Source organism: Pelophylax lessonae (assembly GCF_965119305.1).
Source record: "Pelophylax lessonae genome assembly, chromosome: 13".
Lineage (NCBI taxonomy): Eukaryota > Metazoa > Chordata > Amphibia > Anura > Ranidae > Pelophylax > Pelophylax lessonae.
The window spans coordinates 814,779-827,961 of NC_138780.1; the positions used below are offsets into that span (position 1 = coordinate 814,779).

Here is a 13,183-nt window from a genome sequence, read left to right on the forward strand (position 1 = left end):
GGAGAGGCCCCGTTACTCACACTGGGGTCACTTTATAGAAAAAGTACTTTTATTTTAAACAAAGCAGCAGGACCCCCCCAGACATCTCCCGGAGGAGGGGGGGGGGTCCCTCCATATGATTGAAAGTCTCCTAGGTGCCCCCAATATGGCGTCCAATCCACAAAGTCCCTTGAATCACATGGGTGTGCCAGGAACCTCCTATATAGAAGAGACCGCCCATGGACAATTCCCGGGGGCGACGCCCGGTCCATGCACCGCCTATGATAAAGAAGAGACCGCCCACGCGGAGCTCCCGGTGACTACGTCCGGTCCACGCACCGCCTCACAGGAAGGCGCAGAGCTTCTCCATCTCCCGTGGGTTAAAATTCGAGAGAAACATCAACTCCTCCTTCCCGCGATCCGTCCGCGCTGCAACACAAACACAGAGCGTCCAATCAGATTCCACCGTCACATGGCAAAACACAAAGAAGAGGCCCCCCCCCCCCGGGAGGACACACCCACCTTTCTCATGCTGGATCCATTTCCTCTCCACGTAGTACTGGAAGCAGCTCTCAAACTCCTTCTCGCTGTATCTGGACACTTGTATGGGGATGAAGGGGTCCAGGAAATCAAATCCCTCCTGAAATATGAGACTATTGAGGCACAGTGACCTCCCTTCCCCCGCTATTCATCAGCCACTTCAGTCTATGCAATTTTCTCACTTACGACCACTAGAAGGCGCCCCCCCCAGCACTACAAGAGAGTGAACACTCAAAGAGAACATCGGAGGACCTGAGAGGCTGGAAAGTGCCCCACCCCCGTTTACTCCTCATGGGTGGGTTCTGTGTACACTCTATGATTGGAGGGGGGCTCCCGCCGTCACTCACCTTCCCAAGAAGCTCCTGCGGCAGATACGCCGATTTCCGATGGAATAACGACCCGGTCTGGCTGACCGTCAGGACAACAGCGCCCCCTGTCTGTGGGGAGATAAAAAGATAAGTATCTGCCCCCGCCAGAACATGTGACCTGAGGCCGGCCCCTGACTGGCTGTAGGACTGTCTTACCCAATCATTCTTCAGTATCTTCCGGAAGTTGTGGATGAGTGTCAGCTCTTTGGGAGACATCTGGGACAGAGACATGAGAGGAAGGTTATGTGTGTGTAAGGAGGGGGGTGGGGTTGGGAGTGCAGACATGGGCGGGGGTGGGCACTCACAATGCTCTTGTCCTCCTTCTTCAGGCTGCTCCTCCCCCACAGACTGTTGGCCCCGTCCATAGACACCAGGAGCCGAAATGCATCGCCTCCGCTTTGTCTCTTCAGCTCCTTCAGCACCACGCCCACCACGTCACTGGCTGTCTTCACCCGGGTCAGCCCCTGAGGAGGAGGAGGAGTTACTGCCCCAGAGCAACCCAGGAGGTGGAGGGAGAGGAACACATTCATGCCACAGCTCACCAAGGGTGACCGCCCACACAGCACGGGGGGAGGGGTCACCCACACAGCACGGGGGGGGGGGGAGACAAAGGGGGGAAGGGGGGGGGGTCACCCACACAGCACAGCCCCCTTGCATGAGACCACGGCATGGAGAAGCAGCAAGTCCTGTGCATGGGGTTACCATATTCTGGGGGTCCCTGGGCCTTCTTACCTGATCCACCACAGCGCCCAGTGGTGTCCCCTCATCTGTGGCCTCCCGCTTACTCCAGACGTACCGCTGCCGGGTCCTAATCTGAAACACAAACATACCCAGATCACTGGGGGCGGGACCAAGTCCAGGGGCCCCTCCCATCTCCCAACAGGACAGGGGCCCCTCCCATCAGGACAGGGGCCCCCTTGCATTAGAGAAGAGATCTTCTGTTTCCTGGAGTAATGAAGAAGAGGAGGATGACCTTCACATCCCGGGACTATTGTCTGCAACCCAGAACGATGTATGGGGGAGGGGTCTGCTTCCTTATTACAGAATACAATAGGGCCCCTTTGACCTCATGGGCCCACTGTACATCTAGGAGTGATGGGATTCGGGATCACCCAGGCCACTCCCCCCCCCCCCATAGTACAGGGGAAGAATCTGCACCAATCAGCAAGCAGGCCCTGGGGCCCCATAGTCACCTGTGAGAGGAACGGCTCATTAGAAGCTTTGAAGTGTTTCAGCCAATTAGATGCCTCCAATGGCTGGTCATAACGCTCCGCCTTATATGATGACATCATCAGCTCCTTACAGTTCTTCACCAGGAGGTGTGCTGGAGGCAGAAAGAGAGCGCCTGTCACCAACTTACCCACTACCGACCTCCCAATTACCCCCTACCCCCACTCCTGACCCCCTCCATTTCCTCCCCACCGCCCCCATCCCCCGCTACCAACCCCAGTTACCCCCCTCCCCCGATACCGACCCCCGATTACCACCCCCCCGCTGACCTCCAATTACCTCCCGACCCCCCCGCTACTGACCTCCAATTACTTCTCACCCCTTCTACCGTTTCCCGATTACCCCTCACCCACACGCTACCGACCCCTGAAGAACAAAGCCAGTCCCCAGAACTTACCGTCGGGTAGGTGCACTATGAGCCAGCCCTGGCTGTGGCAGTAGTGTAGAACGTGGCACAAAATCAGACTTTTCCCTGTCCCAGGCTTACCATCTGGGAGGTTCCAAGTGTTAAGGAAGAGGAGGATTGTGGGAAATGAAGAGACGGCACTACGGTGAGGGAACTGTCCCACCAGAGAACCTACAAGCCAAGCCACACCCACCCTGTGCTGCCCAGATCGAACAACCAACCACTATGATCGGGGTATCAGTTCATTCCCTGCGCCAGGAGACTTGCCCCCGACTCACATCACAACAGTCGCCCCCAGACTCTCGCCGCATCGCAACAGTCACCCCCAGACTCGCGCCGCCTCGCGACAGTCACCCCCAGACTCGCGCCGCCTCGCGACAGTCGCCCCCAGACTCGCGCCGCCTCGCGACAGTCACCCCCAGACTCGCGCCGCCTCGCGACAGTCACCCCCAGACTCGCGCCGCCTCGCGACAGTCGCCCCAAGAACATGGAAGGATACAGAGGACGTAACGCACGGCAGGGTGGGAGAAGTCCGTCTTCCTCAGATAGGAGAGGAGTTCGATGGCGGGCTGGCGCACCATCAGGGAGGTCTCATTGAAGGTCTTACACTGGAAGGGAAGGAGGAGGAGTTAGTACAAAGGAGGGGGGGGGGGTGCAGATAGGATCACTTAATATTGCCCCATCAGGGGCGGGACTCACCTGTAGCTGGAAGCGCAGGGGAAGGCCATGGGGGAAGATGGACCTCACCTGGCTGGAAGGGATGGAGTAGAACTGGGCCTCGTGGTCCTCTGTGTGCCGGACCTGGAAAACACGTCATGTGACTAGTGACCCCGGGTGACACAGGACACCCCTATATATATCATCATACCCCACCGGCACCCCGACACAGGACACCCCTATATATATCATCATACCCCACCGGCACCCCGACACAGGACACCCCCATATATATCATACCCCACCGGCACCCCAACACAGGACACCCCCATATATATGTATACCAGACCGGCACCCTGACACAGGACACCCCCATATATATCATCATACCACATCGGCACCCCAACACAGGACACCCCCATATATATATATATATCATACCACAACGGCACCCCAACACAGGACACCCCATATATATATATATATACCACACCGGCACCCCGACACAGGACACCCCTATATATCATACCAGACTGGCACCCCCGACACAGGACACCCCCATATATATCATACCAGACCGGCACCCCCGACACAGGACACCCATATATATCATACCTGACCGGCACCCCCATATGTATTATACCATACCGGCACCCCGACACAGGACACCCCCATATATATCATACCAGACCGGCACCCTGACACAGGACACCCCCATATATATTATACCAGACCGGCACCCCCATATGTATTATACCAGACCGGCACCCCCATATGTATTATACCAGACCGGCACCCCCATATGTATTATACCAGACCGGCACCCCGACACAGGACACCCCCATATATATCATACCTGACCGGCACCCCCATATGTATTATACCAGACCGGCACCCCGACACAGGACACCCCCCATATATATGTATACCAGACCGGCACCCTGACACAGGACACCCCCATATATATATTAACCTGACCGGCACCCCCATATGTATTATACCAGACCGGCACCCCCATATGTATTATACCAGACCGGCACCCCCATATGTATTATACCAGACTGGCACCCCCATATGTATTATACCAGACCGGCACCCCCATATGTATTATACCAGACCGGCACCCCGACACAGGACACTCCCATATATATCATACCAGACCAGCACCCCGACACAGGACACCCCCATATATATAATACCAGACCAGCACCCCGACACAGGACTCCCCCATATATATCATACCAGACCGGCACCCCAACACAGGACACCCCCATATATATAATACCAGACCGGCACCCCGACACAGGACACCCCTATATATCATACCAGACCGGCACCCCGACACAGGACACCCCCATATATATAATACCAGACCAGCACCCCGACACAGGACACCCCCATATATATAATACCAGACCAGCACCCCGACACAGGACACCCCTATATATCATACCAGACCGGCACCCCGACACAGGACACCCCCATATATATAATACCAGACCAGCACCCCGACACAGGACACCCCCATATATATAATACCAGACCAGCACCCCGACACAGGACACCCCCATATATATCATACCAGACCGGCACCCCCGACACAGGACACCCATATGTATTATACCAGACCGGCACCCCCATATGTATTATACCAGACCGGCACCCCCGACACAGGACACCCATATGTATTATACCAGACCGGCACCCCCATATGTATTATACCAGACCGGCACCCCGACACAGGACACCCCCATATATATCATACCAGACCGGCACCCCGACACAGGACACCCCCATATATATGTATACCATACCGGCACCCCGACACAGGACACCCCCATATATATCATACCACATCGGCACCCCAACACAGGACACCCCCATATATATATCTATCATACAAGGACCGGCACCCTGACACAGGACACCCCCATATTTATGTATACCGGACCGGCACCCCGACACAGGACACCCCCATATATATACCTGACCGGCAACCCCATATGTATTATACCAGACCGGCACCCTAACAAAGGACACCCCCATATATATCATACCAGACCGGCACCCCGACACAGGACCCCCCCATATATATGTATACCAGACAGGCACCCCGACACAGGACACCCCATATATAACATACCAGACCGGCACAGGACACCCCCATATATCATACCACACCGGCATCCGACACAGGACACCCCCATATATATATATATCATACCACACCGGCACCCCGACACAGGACACCCCCATATATATCATACCACACCGGCATCCAACACAGGACACCCCCATATAATACAGGAAATCCCGGAACCCCCCCACACCTGAGGACTGTTGAGAATATATGGGGGGGGGGGGGCTCCCACTATACAGACTGCACACTGACAATCTGTTTCCAGGCAACTGCACCCGATTGCGGGATACTCTGCAGGCTGGTCACGTGACCCGATCCAGTTTCCATGGAGACCAATTATCTGCACCAAGTATGACCTGAACAAGAGAGAATTATTAAACGTGGGGGTGGGGGGATAAATCTGGGGAGGTGGGGTAATAATGGGGAGAAGGGAATACACCCAGTATGGGAGGGAGGGGGGATAATAATTAATAGGGAGGGAGGAATAAATCCGCGGGGGGGGGGGGGGAAGAATAAATCTGGGGAAGGGGGGGGTAATATTGGGGAGAAGGGAATACATCCAGTAGGGGAGGGAGGGGGGATTATTGTGAATGGGGAGGGAGGAATATATTTGAGAGGAGGGGCGGGATTAAATAAAGGAGGGGGAGGAATAACTTGAGGGTTGAGGGGTATATGCAGCAAGGAAGGGTGAGGGGTTATTACTGAAGAGGGAGGGAATAATCTATGGGGGGGGGGGGGGGGGTAATTAATGGGGAACGAGGAACGACTCAAGTGGAGGAGAACCACCCCTCCTCATTCCACAGGTCCCCCTCACTGGCCACCCCCTTTTATATGGAGGTGGGGCCAGAACAGTGGTAATGCCCCCCCCCCCCACCATGGTGACCAGACTGGGATCTTCCCACTTACCGGATCACTCTCACTGGTCCGAAAGACGTCTCTGGGGGCGGGGCTTTCTACAGAGGAAGCGGCATCAGACAACCCCCTCTGAGGAACCGACGAAGCGAATACCAACTGGAGGAAAGAAAAGATACAAATGTCAGTTTAGTCCTCTACCCCGCCCCCGCCTAGTACCCTCTCCTCTACCCCACCCCACCCCACCCAGTACCCCCTCCTCTACCTCGCCCCCGCCTAGTACCCTCTCCTCTACCCCACCCAGTACCCCGTCCTCTACCTCGCCCCCCTCCTAGTACCCTCTCCTCTACCCCACCGAGTACATCATCCTCTACCTCGCCCCCGCCTAGTACCCTCTCCTCTACCCCACCCAGTACATCGTTCTCTACCTCGCCCCCGCCTAGTACCCTCTCCTCTACCTCGTACATCATCCTCTACCCCGCCCCCGCCTAGTACCCTCTCCTCTACCCCACCCAGTACATTGTCCTCTACCTCGCCCCTGCCTAGTACCCTCTCCTCTACCCCACCGAGTACATCGTCCTCTACCTCGCCCCCGCCTAGTACCCTCTCCTCTACCCCACCCAGTACATCGTTCTCTACCTCACCCCCGCCTAGTACCCTCTCCTCTACCTCGTACATCATCCTCTACCCCGCCCCCGCCTAGTACCCTCTCCTCTACCCCACCCAGTACATTGTCCTCTACCTCGCCCCTGCCTAGTACCCTCTCCTCTACCCCACCCAGTACACGGTCCTCTACCCCGCCCCGCACCCTCTCCTCTACCCCACCCAGTACCCAGTCCTCTACCTTGCCCCCGCCTGGTACCCTCTCCTCTACCCCACCCAGTACATCGTCCTCAACCCCGCCCTTGCCTAGTACCCTCTCCTCTACCCCGTCCCCACCCAGTACACCGTCCCTTTACCCCGCCCCTGTCGAATACCCTCTCTTCTACTCCACCCAGTACACTGTCCTCTACCCTGCCCCCACCCAGTACATCATCCTCTACTCCGTCCCTGCCTAGTACGCTCTCCTCTATCCCGCCCCCACCCAGTAGTCAGTTCTCTACCCCCCCCCCCCCAGTAACCCCTCCTATACTCCGTCCCACCCAGTGTTCTGTCCTTTACCCTTCCCCGTACCCAGTCCTTTACCCCACACCTGCCTAGTACCCCATCCTCTACCCCGCCCCCACTCAGTACACCATCCGCTACCCCGCCCCAACCCAGTTCTCTACCCCACCTCTATCCAGTACCCAGTCCTCTATTCCACCCCTGCCCCAGTACCCCATTTTCTACCCTGCACCTTATCCTGCCCCCCTTGTCCCCATACACTATAGCAGGGAATAGAGTAATAAAAAAACAAAAATACAAAAGGCATAAGGGGTCAATTCACTAACGTGATGAGAGAACGCGGTCATGTGACAAGTGCATAAATTATCGCATGCAGTAAATTAAGTCCAAATACCGAAAAAAAAAACACGACTAAGCGGTAAATAAAAATTGAAAAATGTTTCCGATAAATACGGTTTACAAATCGTGTGGTAAGTAATTCACAAACGGATCAGAGAGTGAAAAATGGGACTTGACTTTTTCTCTGGAGGGACACAGCTCCTGGTATTCATAACCATTGTGTTATACTGCCCCCTACAGGAGTAGGACACAAGGCAGGAAAAAAGTCTGGCTATACCTATAAGCAGTCCCAGGGGGTATACTCCCTCTCTCTGCTATAGGCACTCAGTTTAGTTACAAGCAGTGTCAGAAGAATTATAACCCCACAGAGAGGTGGGTGCTGTGTCTGTCAATGAACATCAGAGAAATGGATTTTACGGGAAGCCAAAAATTCCATTTTCTTTTGTTCGATGGACACAGCTCCTGATCTTCATGACCATTGGGACGTCCCAAAGCAGTGCTAAACATGAGACGTGGGAACAACCAAAAGAAATTCCCAAAGCTAAACATTAGCCAACCAGGCAACAGGAGCTCAACCAAAAAACTGGAGACCACCTGAAAAAAAACAATACACCCTCAAAGAGGATCAGGTCCTCTAAACAGCAGGCTGCAAAACCTTGCGGCCAAAGGAAGCACCCGCAGATGCTAACACATCCACTTTATACAACTTTGTGAAAGTGTTCACTGATGCCCAGGTGGCCGCCTTGCAAACCTGCGTCACTGACGCCTGATGATGGAAGGCCCAGGAGGCACTGAGCGCCCAAGTAGAGTGTGCCTGACAGGGAAAGGAGGAACCTGACCCTTGATGGAACAGGCCTAAATCACCGTCTGTCTGATCCATCTGGAAATGGTCACAGAGGAAGCGGACAACCCTTTCCGAGGCCCATCCATGAGCACAAAGAGAGTCTGACTTCCTGAAAGACTGCGTAGATGCCAGGTAACTCCTAATTGCCCAAGACATGCAAGGCCTTCGAATGTGTTGGCCTGGGACACAGGGAAGGCAACACAATGTCTTCATTCAAATGAAAATCAGAGACAACCTTTGGAAGTAAAGACGGACAGGGGCAAAGGACCGCCTTATCCCTGTGAATCACCAGATAGGGTGAATGACAGGTTAACGGCGCCAGTTCCAACACCCGGCACGCAGAGGTGATAATCACCAAAAAGGCCACCTTCTGGGAAAGTGTAAGCAGGGGAATCTCCCAAATATTTTCAAAGGGAGGCTTCTGTAGAGCTGAAAGCAGCAAATTGAGATCCCGAGGCAGCAACGGAGCCCGCACTAGAGGGGCCAAATGTTGGACACCTTGAAGAAAGGTACGCACCAGGGAAGTGTGGAGTGTGTGGCCAAACGTCATTGGAAGAAGACCACAAAAGCCGACACCTGGCCCTTGATGGTACTCAAAGCCAACTTCTGTTCAACCCCCCATTGAAGGAAGGTTAAGATCCGAGCTACCGAGAAGAAGCGAGGATGAACCCCAAGCGACTCACACCACGCAATGTACGTCTTCCACGTACGATGGTAGATTTTCCTAGAAGTAGATTTCCTAGATTTCAACAGTGTAGGAATCACCGATTCAGATAAACCGCTATCCTTCAGCACCTGGCGTTTAAAAGCCAAACCGTCAAAGCCAACGACTGTAAAACAGGATGGAAGATTGGTCCTTGGGACAGCAGATCCTCCCTGAGAGGAAGCTTCCAAGGAACGTCGGTGATTAGCAGCACCAGATCGGCGCACCAAGCCTAACAAGGCCAGTTCGAAGCCACTAAGATGACGGGGATCCCTTCTGCCATTGATCCTGTGTAGAAATCTGGGCAGACGCTTGAGTGGAAGGAAGGTGTAAATCAGCCAATATTGACCCGATGGGGCCATCAGCATGTCTGTGGCGTCCGCCAGAGGATTCCTTGACTGAGCCACAAACCTCTGCACCTTTCTGTTGAGCCAAGATGCCAACAGATCCACCTCGGGGGTACCCTACCGGAGACACAACTAATGAAACACCTTCAGATGAAGGGGCCACTCCCCTTGGTCCAACACCTGTCAACTGAAGTAATCCGCTTACCAGTTTTCCACCCCGGGAATGTGTATGGCGGAGAGGGCTGGAACGAATCATTCTGCCCAGCTTAGAATGCCGGCTACCTCCAGAGCCGCCAGGACACTTCTTGTGCCCCCCTGGTGATTGGCACAAGCCATGGCTGTGGCACTGTCCCATTGAATCCGCACTGGACAACCCTGAAGACGATCCGTCCAATGATCCAGACACAGTCTGATTGCTCGGAGTACCAAGACATTGATCGGTAGTCTGGACGATTCCAGCGTCCAGGGCCCCTGAGCAGAATGCTTGCCAAGGACGCCTCCCCAGCCGGACAAGCTGGCATCTGTGGTGACCACTGTCCAATACAAGGGGTCGAAGAACGAAGCCACCATATCAGGGACTTCCTCGTTCCCCGACTCAGCCAAGTCTGATTGTCCAGAGACTGCGGAGTCCCATTTGGTCAGAAACTCCCTTTGCAGGGACCTCGTATGGAACTGTGCAAACGGAACAGACTTGAAGGTAGACACCATCAGGCCCAGCACCCGCTGCAAGTTCGGAGGGACGACCATCTGTTGGACAGCAGGAGGAGAATTGCAGTCTGCAATTTCTGGAGTTTGTCCAGAGGAAGGGGCACTTTGGCTAGGGCTGAGTCCAGTCAGGCTCAGATAGTCCAGCTTTGTGGGTGGAACCAGAGCAGACTTGTGAAAATTCAGAATCCAGCAGAACTCTTGCAGAGTTCGTATTGTGATCTCCAAGTTTTCCACCAGAGCAGTAGGAGTCCAAGTAGCCCAGTGCCGCGATCCTCCGTTGGCCTAGCAAAGCTAGCACTGGGGATAACACTTTTGTGAAGACCCGAGGAGCAGAGGCGAGACCAAAGGGTAACGCCACAAACTGATAATGCTCCTCTCCCACAGCAAAGTGGAGAAAACGCTGGTGATGGTGCATATCGCAATGTGAAGGTAGGCATCCTTGATATCGATAGAGGAGAGGAAATCTCCCTGACGCAGGGATGCCACCACCGAGCGAATGAGCTCCATTCTGAACTTCTGCCCCCGCACAAAGCAGTTCAGCGCCTTGAGGTTCAGGATTGGACGCACCTTGCCTTCCTTCCTGGGAACTGTGAACAGGTTTGAGTAAAAACCCTGAAAACCTTCAGAAGTCGGAACCGGAACAATCATCCCTTGAAGGAACAGGCCCTGTAAGTGGTCTGGGGACAGGCGTAAGTTGAAAGGAAAGAACCTTGCTGGGGGACAAGAGAAAAACTCGATCTTGTAGCCGGACCAAATTACTTTGTGGACCCACTTGTCTTGCACCAGGGAAGTCCACAGACCCGGACACAAGCGAAGATGTCCCCCCCACCCCCGATACGGGTGAGGGCGCATGCTGAAGGAGCCTTATCCACGGGTCTGGAGAAGCCCGATCTTGGCTTGCTAGACCAGGCTTGTATGGATCCTCCAAAGGAGGCCCTCAAAGGCTTTGAACCCTTTACAGTCGACCCTGAGGGACGAAAAAACTTCTTATGAGCTGAGAAGGAAGGCCCACGTCTACGACAAGGTTCCTTGCCCTTAGTAGCCTGAGTCATCCAGGGTAGCTCCAAACAGGCAATCTCCTTGGAAAGGGAAGATCAGTCAAGGCCTTTTTTGAAGTTTGATCCGCAGACCAGCAATTGAGCAAAAAGACATGCTGAAAGACCACTGCCGAAACAGGGAGCCGAACCATCAGGGGAGCCACATCCAAAGAAGCATCACAGATAAACTGAAGCCCCTGGACCAGCCGGTCCGCCAGCTCAGCAAAGGCAGGGGGGGGGGGGGCGGTTCTCCCTCCTGGTTGCGGCGTAGGAGCTTAGTCCACTCAGTCAGAGTTTGCGACACCAGGGCAATGGTGAACACCGGCCTCAGTGCTGAACCAGCCAGAGTGTGCATATTGCAGGCCACAGCCTCCGCCTTCCGGCCAGCCAGGTCCTTAAAGGCCGGAGACTCTTCAACTGGAATCATGGTTGCCTTGTTCAATCTGGAAACCAGAGGGTCCACCTCTGGTGGCACAGTCCACTTCTTAAGCAGGGACTCCTCATAGGGGTAACGCCTAGTAAAGCACTTAGGGACCCCAAGGGGACGCTTTGGTCATCTCCACTCTTTAGCGACAATTCTGTCAAAATAGGCGGGGAAAGGAAACACCTCACTATCAGAGAATTTCCGGGCACCTGGTCGCAGACCCAGCAGGGAGACCCAAGTCCACGGCGGCCGAATCAGATGAGATAGATGGGGCAGGGGAAGGCGGGGGGGGGGGGGGGGGGTTTGCTTTTTGCTAGCCAGTCGCTCGAAAGATGGTTGGGACCCGGAGGACCCCGCAGCCTCAGAGAGGGAATCAGGTGGGAAGATGTGCTTCAAAGACTCCATGATTCACCAGGGGGACCTCACAAACCAGGTGTAAAACACTGCTGAGGGACAACCTCCACCACACTGGCAACACCACCCGGTCACCAGGCACAAAGCACCAAGCGATCCTCAGCAGAGAGGGAGAGAACCCCACCAGACTCACCACCCAGCAGAAACCAGGCACCGCAGCCACCAGGATAATCTGCATTACACTTGCAGCGATCAGGAAGAAAAATCATCCAGGAGTCAGCACCAGGGGATGAGGCGGGGCTCCCAACACCAAAATCACTGCCCACAGGGCTCCACTGTAACGGCTGCTGCTATTTTCATCGACAAACCACAGCAAAATGGCCGCTGGACTACACAAACATGGCCGCCATGTATAGGAATACACAGACACCCCATGCTATTTTTTTTATAGATTTTATTTACTGACATACATTCAGGTGACAGCTGATAACTCATCCGTTGTTAAGGACGTGGCGACCGGCTTCCCCGCCTACTCCTTAGCAACCAGCTCAATGCCATAATTTACCACTAAATCAAACACCGCATTCAAGATCGAATGATAAATTCTTAGCGATCCAACCCCCCATAGTGCCGGGTCACCCCGATTCTTCCCATACACACCCCAATATCACTGTATACCATAACAATTCATCCCCCCCCCCACCCCGATAATGGACTCACCCTCCAGGGGGATCGGTGCACACACCTCACCAACATCTCTACAATACAGAAAGAAAAAAATTAATTACCAGTCCTTAGTCCCACCCCCATTCCAACATTGGTCCCCCCCCTTCTCACCCAGTGACACCCCACCGACCCAGTCCCCCCCATCTGACACCGGTCCACAGTGCCCAACACCAGTTCAGTCCCCCCCCCCCCGACACCGGTCCACAGTCCCCCCCCCCCCCCCCCGACACCGATCCACAGTCCCCCCACCAACACCGGTCCACAGTCCCCCCCCCGACACCGGTCCACAGTCCCCCCACCAACACCGGTCCACAGTCCCCCCCCCCTCCTCCGACACGTCGGGCTGAGGACCCTCCGGTCGGTATTGGGCCCTCAGTCCGGTTTCCGGTCGGTATTGGGCCCTCAGTCCGGTTCCCGGTCGGTAT

General features: G+C 54.8%; 1 protein-coding gene across 1 annotated transcript; it reads right to left on the minus strand.

Moving 5' to 3' along the window:
* Positions 1 to 315: 315 nt before the first annotated feature.
* Positions 316 to 12,827, minus strand: DAP3 (death associated protein 3). The gene is made up of 12 exons (XM_082242504.1): positions 12,753 to 12,827; positions 6,227 to 6,331; positions 3,223 to 3,324; positions 3,023 to 3,131; positions 2,515 to 2,607; positions 2,081 to 2,211; positions 1,620 to 1,700; positions 1,193 to 1,351; positions 1,044 to 1,103; positions 867 to 956; positions 502 to 619; positions 316 to 408 (listed from the first exon to the last, which is right to left on the minus strand). Exons 1-12 carry the CDS (start codon positions 12,786 to 12,788, stop codon positions 323 to 325), a joined length of 1,170 nt encoding a protein of 389 aa, XP_082098630.1. The 5' UTR covers positions 12,789 to 12,827; the 3' UTR covers positions 316 to 322.
* Between the last annotated feature and the right edge of the window lie 356 nt (positions 12,828 to 13,183).